Raw genomic sequence first — 23,219 nt, 5'->3', positions numbered from 1 at the left:
AGCGGGGGCGGCGCAGGCGCACTGTGCCCCGCGGAGCCTGCAGTTCCCGAGCCCCGTGTGCGGCACCGCCACAGTCTGGGCAGCGGCGGCCAGGGGAGCGCTACTACCATGAACTGCCTGGTCCTCCTCCCCAGAGCTGCTCATCCAGGTCGGGCTGGAGACACAGTCAGGGGACCCTGTCGCCGCCGCCGCGCCCCCTCTTCTTTCGGCTCGATCTTCTCCTCCACCTTTACCTCCTCTTCCTCCACCTTCTCTTCCTGCATCCCCCCCTCCCCCGCCGCGGATCCTGGCCGCTGCTCTCCAGACCCAGGATGCCGGGGGGCAAGAGAGGGCTGGTGGCACCGCAGAACACATTTTTGGAGAACATCGTCAGGCGCTCCAGTGGTAAGAAGAGTTGCAGTTCAGAACACCCCCACCTCCATCCTGCCCACGCGCGCCCCCCATCCTCCCCATCCCATCCCTCTCCCAAGGGGGAGGGGGATGCTGACAGCCCTACCTGGTGGCTTCAGTTACTAGTTGGACCTGATTTGGGGCCGGGAGGGGAATAAGGTAGTGAAGGAAAGTTAGTTGCATCCCCTCCCCACAACAGACTCTCCTCCCTCCCACCTGTCCAGAGCCCAGAAAGGAAGGGGGAGCTGGGAGACTGTAGGTTCATCTGGAGAATAAAGTTGAGTTTTCCTTTGATGAGGGATATCATCTTTCTTGTTCATCCTTTCCCCACATTTTCTCCCCCTCAAGGAGGCTTCAGGGACTGATCAAATTCTTAGAGTTAATCTCAGTGGGAAGGTTTCCCTCGAGTTGGGAATGGCTGTGAAAGTGGCTACTTAATAAGGTTTAAGTCTCTGGAATGGCTTTTGGGCCCAGTGAGCACTGCTGAAGGGAACCTTGTGCTAGGGAGAGGAGTTGGAGTTGAACCTAACAGAGTCAGTACTTGAAAAATGGGAAGCCAATTACTATGGTTAAGTTTGTGTTGAAAGTTTCTTTATTTTAATTTTTTTCCATTGTGCATTGCTCGTTATTAATCTATTTGATATATTTCATTTGACTTAAACAGGGGAAATGTGAAAGGGAAGCAATAGCTACTGTGCTTTTATAAAGAACTGGAGTAAGAATTTAAAAAAAGGCCATTCTACTTTGCTACTGATTGTAAGGTTTTCTTGCCTTAAAGTGTCTTTAAAATGCCATCCATTTATAAAGTCATTTCCTTCAAGATATTCTGAATGGAGATCATTATATAGTCCACATTTTAAGACCTTATAAACTTTGCATGTTACTGAAATCTACATCTTTCATGTTGTTTTAATTCTTTTATATAATTTCCAATTTTATAAGCAAGATATGTAAAGTGTCCTTCAAAGTTTTTTTCTTTTGGAGGCCTGTTATTTTATTTTGAAATCTTTTATTGGGAGACTTATGAGAAAGATATTGCTGCATATTGATTACAGTAGAGCTTGGGCCAAAGCAATGGAAATACTCTATGCAGTTCCAAAATTCATTGTTTATTCATTCATTGAAACAATATTTACTTGGGTGCCATGTACAACAGACACTCCGTGGGGTCCTTTGGATAAAAGAAATGATTAAGACACTTCTGCTCCTAAGAAGCTCTCTGCCTAGTGTGTAAGACAGAGTCACACTAAAATAATAATAAATAATTAAATACAATTATGCTTTCCCTGAATTGGTTGACTAGATTATACTAATTCTTAGATTAGGATCTCTTCAAAAACGAAGCTTGCGAATAGTTCCCCTGATTTTTGGGACCGTGTATATATAAGTGTCCTGAGGTATTTTTCATAAATCTCTGATGTGGTATTTGGTTTTAATTTGAAGCTTCTGACTTTATTTCTTCCACATTGGTCAACATCTGATATTATACAAGTCTAGAGCAGACTTTTTGGGTTGCAAAAAAATAGCTAACAGTCTTGGTCTAATTTTTAAAAAAAATCTATAATATTTTTGGCCATTCCAGTGTGATTTGAAATATGTTTTTTTATTTTTTTATGATAATATAAAATACAAATTCATAATGGTAGGCAACTTCCACGTTTATACATACCTTCATGTATTCCTGTTAAATGCAGACCTAGAATACAAGGGGATGTTACTATTAAAACAACCAGTTTGGGAACTTTAAAGTCCATTGGGATCAACTATTTCAGATACATACATTTTATTTCAGCTTTCTCATGCTCTTGGGTTATTTCAATTCCATGCAATCTGGTCCGTGAGGGGACTTGTCAGAGAATGCCTGAAAAAATAAAGCCCATAGGTTCTCTGTTCCTCTGCACAATGACCTGAAAGAAGATGAGAATTCCTTGACTGCAGTTTACTAGTATAGCATCTTTGGTTGAAAGTTCTTCTACAGAGTGGAGCGATGAGCCAGTTTTGAGAATATGTTTGATTTCAGATATAGTAGGAAATTAAGGCTTACCTTAATGTGGCTTGGAAATATCTGCTTCTGCCACCTCTATTTTATATCTACCATCCAAATCGATGAGTGTTTGATTGTTTTGACACTTTGTGTTCATAATTGCTTCATTGGTTTAATGTTTCTTTCAGTGGATAACAACCCCAAGCACAAATGAAAATTTATCTGTTCTGGCATTTAAAATGCCACTTCTAATTGCTTATGGCTAGCTTTTAATACCACTACTCGAAACCTCCGAGCTTTGTTTGCAATGTATTGGGCCGGTGAGGTAAATATGTGCATGTGCAGGTAGTAAAAACTAGAAAGTCTCAGTACTACTTTTACAGGAAGAGCCCCAGAAATTGAGAATTACAGTATTCAATTGGTCTGCACCTTCATGTGGGAGTAGCCCACAGTTGTTGTCATTTCTATATGATTTGGCAGAGAAATAGAAAAATTCATTCTGAGAAATTGTTTAATTGAAACTAACAGAGGAAATTCCCTTCAGGATTCTCACAGATGGATGAAGTTTGTCACAGTGAAGATTTCATTATTCACTAACTTTTAACAACATTGAAAGTGAAGTGTTGGCAGAGCTTTAGTGGAACAGACAGAAATCGAAGAGAGTTGCCTACTTACCCTTAGCCCACGAAATGCTTCTCTTTCTGATACATCACCATTTTCTTCTTATGAAAAGATCAGGTCTTTTACTGAGAGCTGGATGAGATAGACACGTATACAGAGAGATGTACACAGATACACCACAGACAGGCATCCATCCAGATACGAGGATGGATGTACAGGAAAAAAAAAAAAAAAAAAAAAACCAACCTCTCTCTCTTACACACAAAGAGCAAAAGAGAGATATACAGGAAGAGAGACGCAGAGAGGGGGAATATCAGATTTGGAAGAGTAATGGACACAAAGAGAAAGCATCAGGCACTAATTTGTCCACGGATATAACTAATGAACTGAAATTGCAGCCAATTAGACATCCATCAGAGAACTTCATGTTGTGGAACAAAAGAGCACAAAGTGTGGTCTATTTGGATGTAGCTTTTAAACCAGAGGACTTCCTAATAAAGTTCCTGAGTTCTCATTTGCAATTTCCCACAATAACAGTGCTTCATTCTGTGTCTTAGAGTAGCACTATCTCCTATTTGCTGTTACTTTACACCTCTTGAGATTGGATTTTTATTTTCCTTCTTTGGTTGACTCAGTCTGTTCTGGGGAAGCATTTCAAAGTGTTACTGGTGATTCAAAGTCTATAAAATAAAATATGAGGGCCACTGAGTAGGATGGATACAAACATGCTTTATGGCCAAATCCCACAATAGTAGAAGTAGGAAATTCCTCTTTTTAATTTTAAGATAAAAGGCAAGATAAGTTTTAGATAAATAAAAGGAATTATAATAATTCTTAACATTTGATTCTAGCAGATATAGAGAACACATTATCAGTAGTCTAAGAAGTTGCAAAGGTCAGAAGTATAAGTGTAATAGCAAGGTTTGGATACAGTTTTGGCTAGGAGGTTCAAAATAAGTTGCTAGGAATGGAAAGTTTGGGAACTATGGGATGAGTTCATTACATGTATGACAGGTCTTGTAGACAGCCCCGGCCCAAAGTGCTTCTTGACTGAACCCATGTCTGGCACATTATTAGGCTGTCTTTCCTTGTTTAAATTGTAATTATTTGTGCAAACTCTTCATCAGTATACATTGGGCTGTAGGGAGCAGAAAACTTGTGGGTAGAGGGTAAATACCTGAAAGAAAACAAGAGTATCTTAAGAATTATAGGTGAAATTTTAGATTCAAACGAAACAAAACAAAACATTTCCAAGACCTTCAATCTGATTATGTCTTTGGGCAGCACATTTTATTCATATGTTGTCTTTGGTTCCTTAGCAAATAGGCAGAAATGATTAGTTTCCATGACTGTGAACTAGGTTGCCATTTTGATATATTATATATACCAAATTTAATGTCTTTTTATTAGAATCTAATTATTGTTCTTTAATATTTTAAACATTATTAAAATCTATGAATGTTTTTCTCTTTAGAGGAAAAAAAAGGGGCTCAGGAAAGAAGAAAACAGAAAAGGTAGTATTTTATCAACCAGTTCAATATACTCGATTTTCCATTATTGCTTGAGATATCAGTGTTGTACAAGCACTTTCTTGGCTGAGTCATCTCATAGGAAAATCCAAAATTATTATTTTTTGCTATAATTAATATTTATGAAAACTGAGATCTTAAAAGAGAACCTATAGGAGAAAAAATAGAGAACTAGTGATTTAAAAATAAAACAGAAAAAGATATCATACCTTTTTAGTAGCATCCAATGTAAAAGAAATGATGAAAAACATGATTTTTGGGGGGGGCATAAAGTTCCTGATATTTTTTCTTGAACGATTTTCTTTGACATCTAAACCGCTATTGAGGAAATACTGATAGAACCGTGTTGTGTTTGGTTTCCTCAGGTATTACAGTGTATCATTTTTACTTTGAAAATATCACTGAGGTTGAAATTATACTGACCACTCCCTAAATTATATTTATAAGTAAGCCAGTGGATTTGTCTCTTGCTCTAGAGCCCACAGTGTGTTATGTAATGAGTAGCAATGCTTTGCTGACCAGAACTTTGCTTATTCCAGGTCACTCTTGTCTTCACTAGAAACCACCCTCTTTGTCTGTCTTTTGGGTGGTTCCAGAAGTAGGGTGTGTGAGAACTCCATGTACCTGGCCATCCTTTAACTGCCCTCCTGAAAGAACAATGTAAGACACTATTTTTTAATAAAAGACAGCAGCTAGGAATATTTTAATTGACGGTGACTGAGTTGACTTCCAACAAGAAATCCTTTAGTTTAGTCAATATTTGTCTTTTACTTTCATTGTCAATAACGGCTGTTCGCGAGCATGGAGGAAGAGTGCTTCTGTGTTCTCCAGTGTCCGGCCTAGGAAAAAGGTTGTATTGTTCTCCAAAGCTCTATAGATAGTATTTACCACAAGAGGTCACTATCGGTTCTGTCACAGGTGAACCAAGTAGTACATATCTTCCTTTTTCCATTTTTGTGATTTTTCCCTCCAGTTGGGTTGGAGGTTAAAATCAACATAATTAATTGTTACTCTTGGAAGAAAAAAAATCTAAAATATTAGACATATAGGGAAGCAAAATGAAGAAAGATACTCATTTCTTTTAATTATTGCAGTCTTTAGTTGCTAAAATTAAATAAATTTATTTTATGACTACATGAATTGGATATTAATAAAAACAGTTTACATAAAGAAATACATTTAAATACATTTGAGACTAATATAATACTTCAGCAGATGAACAAAATTTTATTGTAAAAAACCATTTCACCATGGTGGTAATCTATGTGAAATACAAAGTTTTGCAGAAAAATGCCATATAAATAATGTCCATATATATTTCTATTTCAACAACATTTTTCCTCTGTGAGATATCTTGATATAATTCATATTAAATCAGTGAAGTAAGATCAGTTCTTGACAGCACTTTGATTTTATTGAAAGGTAGTTCACAGATTTACAGTTATTTTCCTAGGATATTATATGATTCCAATATTTTCATGTTATCCAGACTTTTAAAATAAAATACAGAGCTAAAACAAACATTCTCTAAAATTTTCCAAACTTATTGAATTTTCCTCAGAATAGGGTTGGAGATAATATTACTTTAAGAGGTTTTGTTTCTTGTCAATCAGGAAGTCTGAATCTTGGTTTCAGGAATTTCTTTTTCTTTTTCATAGGATTAGAAACCAAATATTGGGAGATGCTTCAAAATGTCCCAAACAAAATTCGTTTTAAATGGAAAAATTAAAGATAGTAGTTTTGAAATACCTTACGTTTTCATATGGAAAAGGTAGAAAAATTAATTAAAGAGCAAAAAAAAATTAGAAAGGAAGAGTGGTTGAAAGCTATTTCAAATTTTATTGAAATGGATTTCTTTCCCAGGGTCTGTTCCTATTAGAGAAATATACATACTAAATATGAAGTCCTATTACTTGAGATATGAGCTTAGGTGCACAGTTATAGCAGTCCCTGGAGGTAATGACATATAACTAGAAAGTCATGAACATGTTGCTATATGAACTAAGCTCCTTAAAGATATGGGTCATACCTGACTCATATTTCTATATCTTCCACTATGAAGAGTACATAGCACCAAGTACTAGTTGAATAAATGTCTTTTGATTTTGTCTCCTAAATTAAACAAGTCCATAATTGTTTTTTTTTCCCCAAAAGAATGCTGATTAAGTCTATTAAGTAAGCTTGTGTAAGTAATTGCATAGTTTCAGGTATCTAGTCAATGGGTAGATCTGAAAGCAGAAATGGCATCGTACAGGGCAACTCACACGGGACTCGTGCAAGCACGAGAGGCGAACATATAAGTGTTCTCATGCTCATCTCCTATTCCAGATAAAAATTTTTCTACTGCTCTTGTTCTACCCTCTAAGAGTTTAAAAGCTAGACTCTTTTATATAAGAAAGAACCATAGAGAAATTTGTAGATTCTGATTAATTTTGTTAAAAAACAATTTTACAGTTAGGACATGGCAAGTTTTATCCTTGGGAACCCATCCTTACCAGTTTAAGTATCTTCTGAGTGAGTTTTACCCTGTGGTTCTGTGTAGTATCCCACAGAAGAGAGGAAATGGATTTTGGCTTTTTAGAGATGGCAGGGCCAGCCTCAGATCACCAAGTTTAACTGAAAATCAGGCAACTCACTTGGATTGAGGGGAGGAGTTAACTTTTATCCTGATCTTTTCTGTAAGCCTTTTCTGTCTGCCGGCATATTTTTTATTTGGGGCAATTAAAGCACAATGAGTTTATTTTCATATATTTACAGCATTGAGAGAATAGAAGAGTTCTTCAACCAGGGTTAAGTGGCTCCAGAATAAAGTCCCCTACAAACAGCTCCCATCCCAAACAGTATCAAATACTATGTCAGTATCCGTGCGTTTAGTTACTACTATCATTTGGATGTTTGAATCTTTGAATGCACCATCTGTAGTTGATGTCTTTAATTCTTGGTCACCATTTTCCTTTGCACTTCTTTCAAATGATTTCTGTCTGTAATGTTGAAATGTCCTAGAAGATTACAAATGAGTCTTCTTGTGAATCCAAGCCCTTTTATTTGTCCGTATTTTTCTGACCTCGCAGGGTTTGACACTATGCTCCGCTACCCTCTCTGACACTTGTTTCACTTTTGTCTTTCATGACTTTGCACTTTCTCCTGCCCTTTTTCCTGGATTCTTTCTAGTCCCTTTCTATTGCTTTCCTGTTCCCTCTCTCCTCTTCTCCCTGCCCTGTCCCTTGTCTTTCCCTCCCCTCTCCTGAAGACTGAATAGTCTTCTAGGTTCAAACTTCAACCATCTTTCTTACACACATGCACCCTCCTTTTCAGAGCAAGCTTGTCCTCTGTCATAATTTAAACTTTTTCCTCCCTGTGCCTCAGTCTTGTGTTTCTAGTGGCCTCTTCTTATACTTCTTGTACTTCTCACAAGTAATCTAAATCTCAAATGTGGCCAGAATTGAATTTATCATCAGTTTTAGCTTCAAACAGACTTACGTGCTTTGCTGTTTCCCCATCTCTGTGAAAGGTGTCTCTAATATTTTAGTCTTTTAGCAGGATCAGACCTATAAATTAATACAGAACAAACTGATGGTGGTCAGAGGGAAGGAGGATAGAAGGATGGTCAGAATGGGTAAAGGTGAGTGGGAGATACAGGCTTCTACTTATGGAATGAGTAAGTCATGGGAATAAAAGTTACAACATAGGGAATATAGTCAATGACATTGTAATAGCATTTCATGGTGACAGAATGTGCCACACTTGTGATCATAGCATAACTTATAGAGAGGTTGAATCACTATGTTGTACGCCTGAAACTAACACAACATTGTGTGTTGCAGCTAGACTCAAATAAAAACTTTTTTTTGTTGTTGTTAATTTTAGTCTTTTAGTCTAGAAACCCGAGGGTCTTCTTTGACTTCCAGGTCAGTATAATATTAGTCTTGCTTTCTAACCAGATTAGTTATTGTTTTTAGTTATTACTACTAAATTACTAAATATCGTTTTTAGTTATTATTACTACACAGCACTTGTGTGCAAAGTAAGTAAATTCATGCCAGTTAACTATACTGATTTATCTCAGGGCATGAAACATGTCCACAACTGACATCATATGAAGCCAATGTATGTAGATATGATGAACCAAAGAAAGACTTACAGGTGGAAAGAAGAGTTGCTTCATTAACTGCGCTCAGGAACAAAATGTCTTATCTCTGTGTGAGGAATGAAAGGTATGATACATTCTCCTCATTCATTTCTAAAGCAGTCCTTCTCTCTCCTAGAGCAACCATAATCAAAGTCACATGCAATCTTTCTGAGACTCTGTGGGGGTCTTTCTTTCTTTCTTTCTTTCTTTCTTTCTTTCTTTCTTTCTTTCCTTCTTTCTTTTCTTAATGTTTATTTTTGAGAGAGAGACAGAGCGCAAGTGAGGGAGGAGCAGAGAGGGAGGGAGACACAGAATCCGAAGCAGCCTCTAGGCTATGAGCTGTCAGCACAGAGCCCCGACGTGGGGCTCGAACTGACAGGCTATGAGATCATAACCTGAGCTGAAGTTGGAAGCTTAACCGACTGAGCCACCCAGGCGCTATGGGGACATTTCTAAGGTTCAGGGAACAGTGCTTTCCACAGAGCAAAGGCATTCCATCTTGATGACAGAGACTCCTGTCCTGGTAACAGGAGCCCTTACCCATGGTGAAACACTGGGCCTCTGTAGGATTAGAAGTCTTACCTGGCAAGTTGGTGGAAAGACTCCGCAAAGCCATAAATGTAGCAGTTCTTGTACTGTACCTTGTCATGGTAAGGGCTTAATAAATATTCACCTTTTCCTATTTTCTTTAGATAAGGTAAGGCAGGGAAGATTTTCTTCCTTCCTTTTTTAACCTGAAGAAAACAAAATATTAAGTAGTTGAGATTATAAGTCATAAATTGATGAGTCTAAGCTTAAAGCATTTGGACTCACTTGACCAAGGGCCTACTTCTTTGGGGGAAAAAAAAACAAAACCCCAAACAAACAAACAAACACTACTCTTCCCTCCAACAAAAAACTACTATTTAGAGCCAAAGAAACATCAGTACTTTTTAGCTCAGTAACTGGCAGTGCTTGCAGAGGCCAAGGAAGAAGGCAGAAATGTCAGGCTTTTTGTAACTGGCCCAGTGAAATCTGGCCAAAGGAGAGAATTGAATTGAATTTGTGATCTGTATCTTTTCCTTGCACAATTAGCTCCTATTGCATAGATAGTAGGAAAGAAAATAGAACAAAGCTTTAGAAAATTAATTAGATTGTAAATGCATTCAGAAAAGCCTCGCTTCTGTATTTCTACCAGGTGTGCAGGTTACACTCATCTTTTAATTGGAATTCTTCATTAGTTATCTAGCCATTAGTGTTGATTGCCTTAAAAGGTTAACTTCAAAGAAAATATATAATCCCTTTAGAACAGATGCAGTTCGTTTGCAAAAACAAGGTTTGTTTATTTGCAGGATTTAAAAGTGATGCTTAACCATTACATATGTAACACTATTCCCCCCTGATAAATACATTTTGACTGATTTAGCTTTTGTCCAAGATTATGTAACTAGTGACTGTCTTATGGCTTTAGGTATTTTAAGAAATTTCATTGTAATAAACTTCCATAAAAATTCATCATTATTTATGTCAGGGTTAAGGTTTTCTGTTGTATTCTGAAACATGAGTCATACAGGTCATTACTGCAGTTACCTTTTGCTTCTAATAATTCTGACCAGTATACTTTTTAGAAACCCATCTTCTCATGAACGAAATACCGACTATCAAAAGTAGAAATTTTGAATTGTTGGGAATTCTTTTGTGTGTCAGTGTGTAGAAATATTTTCTATAACAAAATTGGTATTATTCCTACCATTAAAATTTTAGAAATATGTGTTAAACAATCTCAAGTATTCTGAGCCACTTTGGCTAGATGGAAAAATGATGAAGTTAATGCCATCAAAGAAACATAGAAACCTAAAAATGTACCTTTGATCTTGAAGGAGATGAAAAGTGGAGGCATATTTTTATCTTTGATGACAGCTGAACAAGTTTGAATAAATTAACAGATATTTTCTGCATATTTCAAACTCTCACAGTGATGGTCTGCTTAATGTTGCCAATATTATTATATAATAATTAGTCTCATTGTGGAAGGTACAAAGTGTATGTGTCTACACACACACATATGCACACATTCCCTTGCTATAGAGCTATAGGGTAAAGGTGTATTTGTAAGAACAGGAAAGAGACCAGCTTTATATTCTGTTACTACATAGTGGAAGTGAGCAATGCATCTCCCAGAAATCAATGTTGTGGATGTGGATATGACATATAAGTTATTTATGCTTTTGTTTAGCCATCTGTGCCAGGATGGTATTTAACCCAAATAACATGTGCTGTATGTGCTTTGGGGATTGTTCTGCTGTTACTGTTCTATGAAACTTAAATGTATCTATAGATATCACTCACCCAGAAGACAAGTTTAAAAAGTAATATACACTCCATGATTTAAATTTTCAAGTTTCCAGGGTGCAGGGAAATCTGCTAGGAACCTCTGATTTTCTTTTTTTTTCAGAATTGTCAGTTCTTTGAAGAAAAATACCCAGCACGGTCCTTATCTATATTCTTGACAATGTCCAGCCTTGCTCTAATTATTGTTTGTTGATTATATGACTTAAAATTTTTTTAATGTTAATTTTTGAAAAAGAGAGAGACAGAGTGCAAGTGGGGGAGGGGCAGAGAGAGAGGGAGACACAGAATCCAAAGCAGGCTCCAGGCTCTGAGCGGTCAGCACAGACCCTGATATGTGTCTCAAACTCACAAACCATGAGATCTTGACCTGAGCCGAAGTAGGATGCTTAACTGACTGAGCCACCCAGGCGCTCCTGATTATATGACTTTAAATAGAAATCAGAATTTTTATATTTGATTTGATCATTCAACAAACACTTGTGGGGATTCAGTGATGAACAAACAGACATGGTCTCTGACTTCAGGGGACTTGAAGTCTGGTAGGGGAGAAAGGTATTCGACAAACCCATGTCAAATATATAATTACAAATCGTGGTAAGCACTGTGAAGAAAAGGAAAGGATGCTGTGACTAAGTATACAGGGATTCATTTCAATTGGGAGACGGTGTCAGGGAAGGCCTTTCTAAGACAGTAAAGTGGAGACCAAAGTAAGAGATAGCTAGATGATAAGTGGGCAGAAAAAATATTTCAGGTGAAGAGAAAACAGGTGAACAGTCCTAAGGAGAGACAGAGAAAATGTGGGGCCAAGTTTGTAAAGTTCAAAGGCTAGTGTGATTGGATTGCAGTGAGCACAAAAAGCTAAAGTCAGGGCTTAGCTCTTCAGGGCAAGGTGTTTGCATTGTATTCCAACTGCAGTGGACAAATCTCCACTCAGGTCATAAGGATTATTTTTGTAACAACAAGTTAGGTCAGAAGGAGGAGGAGTCATAGTAGGGGACCAGCTAGGAGACTGTTGGACTAGACCAGGCAAGAGATAATGGTGGCTTGGGCTGGTCTGGGAGCAGTAGAGATGGAGAGATGTAGATGCATCGGACATGCATATTTCACTGGTAGAATTATTAGGGTTTAGTGATGAATTGGATGGCATAAATGAAGAGGTGTGAAGGATGCCTTTCTGGGTTTCGCCTTGAGCATCTGAGTATAGATAGAGGTAGGGAAGGTTTCCCTGAGAGCCAGCTTCGGAGTAAAACTCTGGACATCACCTGCATCATGGCTTTATCTAGCTCCCTTTCATTCCCTTGAAGTGAAGACAAATGAAGGCAAGGGGGGCTTAGTTCAGTGTGACTGTGTACAGAGGGGACTTCTGTAGTCTACTTACAGAAGTTCAGAAAAGAATATCACAGGCTGGGTAATTAGCTTGGTTGGTCTCGTTGTCCTTGTGGATTAGAAACAGGTAGCTTCAGATTTTCATAAGAGGCTGATTTAGACCAGAAACCAAGTACATTTTTGAATAAAACCAAAATCCCAAACCAAAACTTAAATTTATAGTGAACATTTGACAAGAAGCATTGTTGAAATGCCCTCTTTAGCCAATCTCTTTTGGAAAATGTTAGCAATTACTACGTGGATTTTATTGTGTTGCTTTTAAGCTTCAAATTACCCTCTTTGGTCATTGATTTTCAGAATGTGCATTCTTTAGCTCTTTGATTCAGAAGATTTGGAGGGTGGAGTGGAAGTTGAAGCTATGAGCAGCTGTGATCAAGCCCTTCTCCACAGAGGCCCCTGGGATCTGGAGAGCAGCTTGAAATAGCTCTCAGCTAGCTTTCTGGGCTTCCACCTGCACAGAACCTCTGTCGGAGGGGCTCTGTCCCGGGTAGTAAGGCTTTCAGCCTAGTAAGGATAACAGCCCCAGTTTCTGGGTGGTGTGCTTCTCCAAAGTAAGGACTAAACGAATACAGTCAGAGGGAAAATCCTGTCAGTTGCCTTCAGAGGCAACCCTAGACCTTGGAAAAACTATACCTTAGTGAAAGTGTTTTGTTCAGTGTTTGTGGATTATTTTTGTGAAGTGCTTTTCCTTTCTCAGCCCCACTTGATGTCTTCGCTCTTCCTCCGTACTCTGGAATTCGTGTGTCTCCTCACTTCCTAAAATGTATGAAAACTTCTCAGTGCTAGGGCTCTGAGGGTCATCTTGCAAAGAAAGTTGAGGGGACGAGGAGGGAGAGAGAGAGAAATAGAAAGAGAGAGACCAAGAGAGAGAGATATTTAACCCCCCAAAAGGTTACACTTTTTGTAACACCCAAAAGGTGTTTCACTTTGTTAATGTCTGTGGAATTTGTGGACCACAGAAGGTTATAGTTTTCTTAAAAACAAAACAAACAAACAAACAAACAAACAAACAAAAACCTGTATTATCATGTCAGATACAGGGAGTGATGGAGCAGCTCATAGGAAAACACTGCTTTTCTGGAATTGCTACAATTCTGGAATTGTAGAAAGGGAAGGAATATCTCCCATACTTTTATATTGTTGTTATTGATCAAATATAACTTCTTTTCTTTGGGAAATTTCTATCGGCCAAGACTATTGACCTCATAGTTTGTATATGATCTCCTTTAGAAATGGCATTGATATGCAGTAACATAGAATGTGGTTATTTTCCTATTATCCGAAGAAATGGTGCTGTAACAAGGAAGTGCGTCCTTTATGTTCAAACAAAGCAAAACAAAAGCTTAGATAGCAGTTCAAAAATACACTGTGATAGGATAGAAAGCCTTAGTCAGCGAGGCCTGGCTGTGCGTTTGTCCCCCACCAGACACTTTTTTCCTGTGTGCACTGGGTCCTTTCACTTTCCTGGTCTGCTTTCCCACCCATGAAAGGAAGGAAAGCAAGTGTAAGATGAGTGCATTCGTGGGCTTGAAGATCACCTGATGATCTGGTTAGAATGCAGGTTCTGATTCATCAGGTCTGTGGTGGGTCCTGGAGTCTGCATTGCTAGCAAACTTCCAGGTGGTTCTGGTCCACACTTTGAGTAGCAAAGTACTAGGTCAGTTTCCCAAAGCTAGCTGCGCCTGGGACTTGCCTTCAGTGGCTGTATTTTTGTGTTTCATCTTTAGGGAGTCTATTCAGTGTGTCCGCATTAGAACTTAGCAATCTTTATTTTTGATATTTTTGACACTCATGACAGGATTCTATGGCAGCCGCCAGTATTTGGGAATTATTGCAGTAGCCATTCTGGCTCCATTAGAACCACCTCAGAAGATTTAAAAACAAATACCGGGGGCGCCTGGGTGGCGCAGTCGGTTAAGCGTCCGACTTCAGCCAGGTCACGATCTCGCGGTCCGTGAGTTCGAGCCCCGCGTCAGGCTCTGGGCTGATGGCTCAGAGCCTGGAGCCTGTTTCCGATTCTGTGTCTCCCTCTCTCTCTGCCCCTCCCCCATTCATGCTCTGTCTCTCTCTGTCCCAAAAATAAATAAACGTTGAAAAACAAATACCGGTGCCTGGATCGCACCCAGACCTATTAAAACAGAATCTTTGAGGGGTGAGGCCTGGAATGAGTAACTCCTGGGGCCCCTTCCAATTCTCCTCAATCTTCATCCCCATTAAATATGGAATCAAAATTGAGAGCAACTCATAATGATTCCTACTGGGCCATTGTGAATCAGGGTCTTGTGATTTATTTTTTGACCTCCTTCTAACCCTTCAGGGAAGAGTGCTTGTTTTATTTCATGTCTATCTCTGAGAAAACACTGAATGGTCTTTAAAAGAATAGGAGATGTTTCAAGGCTTAGCCGCTTGCAGAGATTCTCTTGAGAATCTGCTCATGTGTAGAATTACAGCTTCTGAAATGCTGTACTAGACTGCTACCACCCAGTAGAGATAATGACCTGATTCTTAGGCCCCTCATGCAGGAACATAGTGCGTATTTGAATCATTTGGACAAGAAATGCATGCAAACATCTTCAAGGACAGAAACAGTCTGGATCCCAAGAAGGTTGAATTTTCCAGAATTCATGGCTCTTGGTGTGCCAAGAGTTGTGAGGACAAATCAGAACTGGTTTCCCTAGCAAGATTGGTTGATAAATATCTTAATCTGTTTGAGCTACTCTAACAAGATGTCATAAATCTGGTGGCTTCTGAACAACAGAAATTTATTTCTCACAGTTCTAGAGGCTGGAAGTCCGAGATCAAGCATGGTTGGGTTCTAGTGAGAACTCTCTTCCTGGTGGCAGACAGTTGACTTCTTATTGTATCCTCACAACGTGGAGAACAGCAGAGAAGGCAGACTATCTTGTGTCTCTTACAAGGGCACTAATCCCATTCATGAGAGACTTCACCCTCATAACCTTGAATCCTAACCACATCCCTAGGGTTCTACCTCCTAATGCCTTCACATGAGGGCTAGGGTTTCGACATATGAATTTTGGAAGGGCGCAAACATTCAGTCCAGAACAATGAGGATGGTGGTGGTCACCAAGAATTCTGGGCAATTAACTTAATAGCTTTGTGTTTCCAAAACTTCTTAACTGGTCTCACTTTCAAGATTTGCAACTCATCTCCTTTGCAGAGAAGTTATCTCTCGGTTGCCAGGTTGTTTTCCCCACCATTAAAAAATATATATATATATTTTTTTTTTAATTTTTTTTAATGTTTATTTATTTTTGAGAGAGAGAGACAGAGACAGAGTGTGAGCAGGGGAGGGGCGGAGAGAGAGGGAGACACAGAATCGGAAGCAGGCTCCAGGCTCCAAGCTGTCAGCGTGGAGCCCAACGCGGGGCTCGAACTCACAGACTGTGAGGTCATGACCTGAGCTGAAGTTGGACGCTCAACCGACTGAGCCACCCAGGCGCCCCCTAAAATATATATTTTTAAATGTTTATTTATTTTGAGGGAGAGAGAAACAGAGTGTGAATGGGAGAGGAGCAGAGAAAGAGGGAGACACAGAATCCGAAGCAGGTTCCAGGCTTTGAGCTGTCAACACAGAGCCTGATGCAGGGCTCGAACCCACGAACCGTGAGATCATGACCTGAGCCAAAGTCAGACGCTTAACCAACTGAGTCACCCAGGCACCCCACTCCACCGTGTTTTAAAGCCAAAAGAAATTAAAAATTTTCAGGAAACAATTTTAATTAATTTGCTATCTTGTTATTAATGTTTGTTAATAATACCAGATTTCACATTCACTAAAACAATAATTTTTATGAGTATAGGAAATGGAACAGTTGTGTGAATGTTTCAGATTCACAAATTATATTTCAATTAACAAATAGACAAATATCCCAAGGAAGATCCTGGACAGTCTATTTAGTATTTATCAGTTTTCATCTAATTTAACCTTTGACATGAAAAGGAAATCTGTTTCCCCTTCTTTTGTCCCCACCCCTCTCCTCCTAATATTTTATTTTGTAGTTTAGTGTATTTAGTGTATTTCAGTGATAAATGCAATTTTATAGGTTCTGGTTTGCAGGGTCACTATTTAAATATCTATGTCCTTTTTCTAGTTCATTGCTTGTACACACATACACAGAACTCACACATAGGATGCTCTGTCTGCATATATGACACAATTGTACAAGAATCTTGTACATAATAAATAATAACAATTATTAGTTAATAAAGACTTTTTGCTCCAATAGTTGGTTTATAAAGATTTTTCTTTCATTACTCTATTTCATCTCCATAAACTACCCAGAGTGGTAGGTATTGCTGTCTCCAGCTTGTGTGTGAGGAAACCAATAACCTAATAAAAACTCCCCAGGTTTTCTGGAGTAGCTCCCTTGGGAGTATTGAGAAGGGATCTGAGTGTTGGCAGAAAGTTTGGGGACAGGGCTCTTTGTGGTAATTTGATTGTTATGAATATTTACCAGTTGATAACTTGTTATATGAAGTACCTAGCACTGTGGCTATTTTCTCAATTACAGTTTTATAAAACATTCAGAAATGAGAAAAGCAGTTCTTATGCTTGTCCTCCATAAACCCAGAGCACATATCGCTAATGTGCAATTGTTAAGACCTTGAGGTAAGGGCTAGTGAACACAGAGTTACTTCATGCTCTGATGGTCTAAATGGATAATATCAAACTTGAAGCATAAAGATTAATGGACGCCATATTCCCTAGACTATTTGTTAATCTTTAAGTTGGTTTAAAAAAACTCTTCTGAGTTGTTAGGTCTGATTGAATCTGTAAGCGAATACTCAAATGTGTAGCTGGTAAATATCTGAATAGTCCATATTCTATGTTTATTGGTTAAAATCAAGTATATATTATGAAAAATGGGATTGATTCCAATTTCTGTGGAGTTTTGTTTTTCCTCTGAACAACTCTGTTTTCAAGCTAATATGACAATTAATCCTCCCTCCCATGAGTTGATTTAGGACTTTATTCTTAGACTTCCTACTTTTCTATTCCAGCAAAAGAAAAAAAAAAGATACAATTCTACCTAAAAAAGTTTGAATCTGCAAATACCTCAGTCAAGAATTAGGATGTAGGGAACCTCTGTTGTAGTTGCTGCTCCTGAAGAATCTGGTCTTGATGAGTCTCTGACTCATCACAGAAAGGAGTTGTTTTCCAGATTAGAGAAAACGGGTACGATAATCTGTAGATAACAGGTAGATGATCTGTCCCAATGCCTAGCACAGAGTATGGGCTCTGCTAAAGGTTGCTTTGATTTTGTTATTCCGTGGAGTTACTAGAGTATAAGTGAAGTAATATATCAACAATAAATGAATGATCATAGCTAGGCCCTTCTGAGCTGGAGTCTTAATTTTCTCATTATTGAAAATAGTATGATGGGAGCAGTTTAATATTTTTAATAGCAGAGTTAACTAGGAACAGTTAGAGCTCCTAATCCAAAGCCTAACAAATGTCTTGAAAACAAGTCTGTTTATGACAGAGGGAGGTCTGCAAGACTTTGGGGTTGTTTAGGGTGTTGTGAAATAGAACTCTTACTTCAGGGTATAAAACTGATTTAATGGGTCCTGACTAGCACACCAAAAAATTGAGATAGGGTTAAAAAAGAGGACCTCTCGTGGTAAGTGTTTTCTGAGAAGTTGTTTTTTAGTTATGTGTTTGTGTAGGTGCATGTGTGCACCTGTGTAAACATGTTTTGAGATACTATGTAAAATTAATTTCTTACTATGAGCTTCAACTTAAAAAAGTTTGAAAAACACTGGTTTGATTAGTTTCTTGGGGACAGAAAGCCTCCCTCAGTAGGACTTTTCATGTTTATGGTAGTTCGTTTTTAGAACCTTTGGTTTCTGTTTCCTGGGATACAGGCAATTATTTCAATCAATAAATAATTACTATACTGAAACTTTTGTGGGCACAGTAGGCACAAAATTTAGAATCCTGAGGACTATATTATCCAAGAAGTTAAAAAGTAGCATATGTAAAGTATTTAGAGAGGCAGTGCATACTAAATTTCATGATATCAATTATATAAAGAGATCTCACATGAATACATTAATTCCTGTGTTTATTGATATAGTCAACCAACAAGCAAACATCTACTATGTGCCAGGCACCATGTTAGGTACAGGGGGATAAAATGGGATCAAAATGGATATAGGCTTTGTCCTTATAGAGCTTACAGCCCAACAGGCAGATATGCATTCATCGTATCATAACACAAATAGGTATAAAATTGTAACTGTGTTAAGGGCTGTGAGGAAGAGGTGCATTATGTCTGCACTATTAGGGATGACGTGGTCAGAAGGTCAGGGAAAGATTTACTGAGGTCATGACAGTTGAGTTAAGATCTAACTAACTGCAGGTATCAATCATATAACTAAGGAAAAGACTGGTGTTTAGGCAAAGAGAATGACAAGTTAAAAGACCCTATGATGGGAGAGAACTTGAAGCTTACAAAAACATAAGAAAAAGCAGTGTAGAGGACATGAATCAATTTGAATTTTGGAAAGAGCTCTTTGGGTTCAGTATGGACAATCCATTGAAAAAATCTCAGAGAGGGTTGGTGTAAAACAATTAGGTAGCTGTTGGAGTGATCTAGGGGAGAGATAATGGAAGCTTGGATTTGGGAGATGATAGCGAGGATCCAGAGAAATGGAGGGATTTGAAAATTTGAAGACATAAAAATAGGATTTGGTCATGGATTAAGTACAAGGATAATGAGAAGGATGTTGAAAGATGGCTCCAAGATTTCTGGCTTACATAATTGCATGGATGGTGATCCCATTGTCTAAGATAGGAAACACTGGAAAAGCACCTGATTTGGGGGAATGAAAGGTCATGGACCTATTATATTGAGGTCCACTAAAGATATCTTAGAGGATATCTATGTCAACTTGGATATCAAGATCTAGAATTTATAAAAGAGGTCTGGTTTGAAGATATAAACTAATGAGTTACGGAATCTATGGAGACAGGTGAAGTATAAGAGGAACTGATGTGGAGAAACTCTAGTATCTACTTACTGGATAAAGAATGTTGAGCCTGCAAAGGAAATGGAGGACTGTTCAGAGAACCAGGGGACAGTAATTTTATGAAAGCTAAAGATTGAAAAATTTTAAGGAGTGGTTACCAGGGCTTCTGAATTGTCAAGTGAGATGAATAAAAAGCATCCTTTGGATTTGGTAACATGTAGAGGCTGTTGGTGATCTTGTTTGTCCTGGAGTGGTAAGGAAAGAACTAGATAGGAGTGAGTTGTATGAATAGGAGCTGAGAATATGGAACCAATGGGAACACACAACTTTTTTGGAAAGTTTGTCCAGCGAGGGGTTGGAGACAGATATGGTGGTAGTCAGAGGGGGATGTAGGCTAAGTGGTACTCATAGAATGTGTCTGGTTCTGAAAGGTTTTGATAGGTAAAGGGATGGGAGAAAAGTGTTTCAAGTGGACAATAGGCATCATGAGTGAGTATATTTTGGGGCCATAATGAGAAAACTGACTTAATTGTAATAGTAGAGACTTTAGGAGTAATGAGAAATATGTTTGTATAGGTAGGGAGGGTATAGCTGGATTTTATTTTTTTTTAATTTTTTTTTAACGTTTATTTATTTTTGAGACAGAGAGAGACAGAGCATGAATGGGGGAGGGTCAGAGAGAGAGGGAGACACAGAATCTGAAACAGGCTCCAGGCTCCGAGCTGTCAGCACAGAGCCCAACGCGGGGCTCGAACTCACAGACCGCGAGATCATGGGGCTCGAACTCACAGACCGCGAGATCATGACCTGAGCCAAGTCGGCCACTTAACCAACTGAGCCACCCAGGCGCCCCAGGGTATAGCTGGATTTTAGAAGGCTTTCTAAATCTGAGAGGCAATTTGATGATGTAAGCACTTGGGAGTCTATATTTGGATGAGGAGTAGTAGGATGATGGAGGCAGGAATTCAGGGGAGACAGTGAACATTAGTGTCAAAAGTAAGATCAGTTGAGTCAGGGAGAACATGTAGCTGAATGGACTGCCACTGTTGCCTCATCATGAAGTAGACGGCATATGGATTAGCGAGAGTAAACTGATTAGACTCCAGCCTGGGCTAAGAGGAGAAAAGTTAATTTTTGGTGATCATATTATATTTATTTATACTTGATGCTATACATAAATGAAAATGTCATATATTTATAGAAGCATTTATTTATACTTTATGAAGCATTTTTGTAGGAATAAGCTCATTTTAATCTCTACTATAACCACCCTATGTATCAAGGAAAGGTATTACGATTCTCATAGCTAAGGTTCATTTCAAATGCCACAGTTTCCCTAAAACTTCTGAATCTTTGGTCCTCCTTCTTCCACGTGTTTTCTTTTAAATTTGAGGGAATTAATTTATTAGTGGTAACACACAAATTTTAAGTGTACAGTTCAATTAGTTTTGACAAATGTGTATACTTGTGTAGCTTATACCTCTATGAAGATAGAGAACAATGACCTCCCCCAGAAAGTTCTTTTTGACTCTTTCCTATCAGTCTCCCTCCCATCCCCTTTAGCAATCATTGTGCTGATCCCTATCACCATAGATTAGCCTTGCCTGTATTTAAACTTCATATGAATGAAATGATAGCTTCTAGCTATCATTATAATGTTTATCAGACTCACCCATGCTGTTGCATGTGTGAGTAGTTTGTTCCATTTTAGACCCGAGTGGCTTTTCTTGTAGGACTATGTCATTCATAATTTTTAATCCATTCTCTTGCTGATGGACATTTACCTTGTCTTCAATTTTTGACTGCTATGAATAAATCTGATGTGAACATTTTCCTTACAAGTCTTTTTATTAACATATGTTTTTGTTTCACTTGAGGAAATGCCTAAGAATGAAATTTCTTGGTCATGGTTAAATATTTACCTCTACAAGAAACTATTTTTCAAAGTGATTGTTCTATTTTCTATTCTCATTAGTATTTTATAAAGAGTTCCAGTTGTTTCACACTCTCATCAACATTTTGTCCTATTAGCCTTTACAGCCACTCTAGTGGTTGAGTGATGCATCATTGTGCTTTTAATTTGTATTTCCCTGCTGCCTGATGATGGTGAGCATCTTATTCTTGTGGTTATTGGTCATTGTTTATCTTCTTTAGTGAAATGTCTGTTCGAGTTATGTGCCCATGTTGTCCACTGGGTCATTTGTCCTCTTGTAGGATTTTTTTGGTATGTCCTGGATAGGAGTTGTTTCTCAGGTATCTGTATTGTAAATATTTTCTTAGTCTATGGATTTCCTTTCCTTTTTTTTTTGAAAATGTCTTTGAATGAGCACTTGATTTTAATTTGATGGTGTCTAATGTATTTATTAACACTTTCTTTTACAGTGATTGCTATAGGAGTCTTATCTAAGAAATTCTTGTCTTCCTTAAAGTTGCAAATATTTTTTTTCCTGTGTTTTCCTTTTAGTTTTCACCTTTGTATTTACGTCTATCACCCACTTTAAATTGGTGTGTGTGTGTGTGTGTGTGTGTGTGTGTGTGGTGTGATGTAGCAGTGATGGTTCAACTTTTGTTCATGTGGACATACAGTTGTTTTAGCCGAGTTCATTGAAGAGACTTTTCTTTACCCATTAAACTGCTTTGGCATCTATGCAAAAAACCAGTGGACCATTTTTGTGAGGGTCTATCTCTGAACTTTTTAATTTGCTTTATTGGTTGTATGTTTTCCCAGCTTGGTTCTTCTTTTTCAGATTTTATTTTGGATTATTTTTGGTAATTCATATTTTCATAATATTTTATGATTACTTTGTCAACTACTGTTTTCACTGGGATTATATTGAATCTATAGATCAATTTGCAGAGGGTTGATGTCTGAAAAAATATCCAGTCTTTCAATTCATGAACATGGCGTAGCTCTCCATTTGTTTAAGTGTCCTTTAATTTAACTAAGGAGAATTTTTTTAGTGTTCATTCTAGAGGCCTTGCACATCTTTCGTTAAATTTATTTCTAAGTATTTGATATCCTTCTAAGTGAAATTGTTTTTCACTTTGCAACTGTCTAATACTAGTATATAGAAACAAAATTAACTGTTATATTGACTTTATTTCCTGCAACCTTACTAAATTCACTTATTACTATTTTTTTAATGTTTATTTATTTCTGAGGGAGGGTGGAGAGAGAGAATGAGAGCACAAGCAGAGAAGGGGCAGAGAGAGAGAGAGAAGAAGATACAGAATCCAAAGCAGGGTCCAGGCTCTGAGCTGTCAGCACAGAACTTGATACCAAGCTCGAAGTCACAAACTATGAAATCATGACCTGAACTGAAGTTGGATGCTTAAGCCACTAGCCACCCAGGAGCCTCACTACATTCACTTATTAATTTTAGATGTTCCTTTAAATATTCCTTAGGACTTTCTCTGTAAACAATCATGCCACCTGCAAATAGAAAGTCATTATATCTTCCTTTCCAATATTTGTATCTTTTGTGTTTTTTCCCTTTTACTTTTTTTTTTTTTTTTTTTTTTTTTTTTTTTTTTTGCCTTATTTCACTAGTTGGGCCACCAATAAAATGTTGAATGTAAGCATTGAGAATATACATCCCTGACATTTTCCTGATCTTAAGGGGGGAGTTATTCAGTATTCCACCCTTAAGAATAATGTTAGCTATAGATTTTTTAGTAGGCATCATCTGTCGGTTTGAGGAAGTTTCCTTTTTTTCCAAGGTTGCTCAGAGATTTTAATCATGAACGAGTGTGAGTTTTGTCAAATGCTTTTTTTTGCATCTATTGAGAAACAATCGTATGATTTTTTTCTTTTATTCTATTGATGTGATGGATTACATTGATTGATTTCATAATG

The 23,219-nt window shown here is 37.9% G+C and overlaps 1 protein-coding gene across 1 annotated transcript in view; it reads left to right on the top strand.

Moving 5' to 3' along the window:
- The first annotated feature begins 289 nt into the window (after positions 1-289).
- Positions 290-23,219, top strand: part of KCNH5 (potassium voltage-gated channel subfamily H member 5) — a 300,949-nt gene continuing 278,019 nt past the window's right edge. The window contains 1 exon segment of the mRNA XM_030320346.1: positions 290-384. Coding sequence (XP_030176206.1) covers positions 312-384 — 73 coding nt within the window. The 5' untranslated portion in view covers positions 290-311.

This window comes from Lynx canadensis, chromosome B3 (genome assembly GCF_007474595.2).
Source record: "Lynx canadensis isolate LIC74 chromosome B3, mLynCan4.pri.v2, whole genome shotgun sequence".
Classification (NCBI taxonomy): domain Eukaryota; kingdom Metazoa; phylum Chordata; class Mammalia; order Carnivora; family Felidae; genus Lynx; species Lynx canadensis.
Note: the sequence above shows the minus strand (reverse complement) of the source record. Positions and strands in the feature narration are given on the sequence as shown.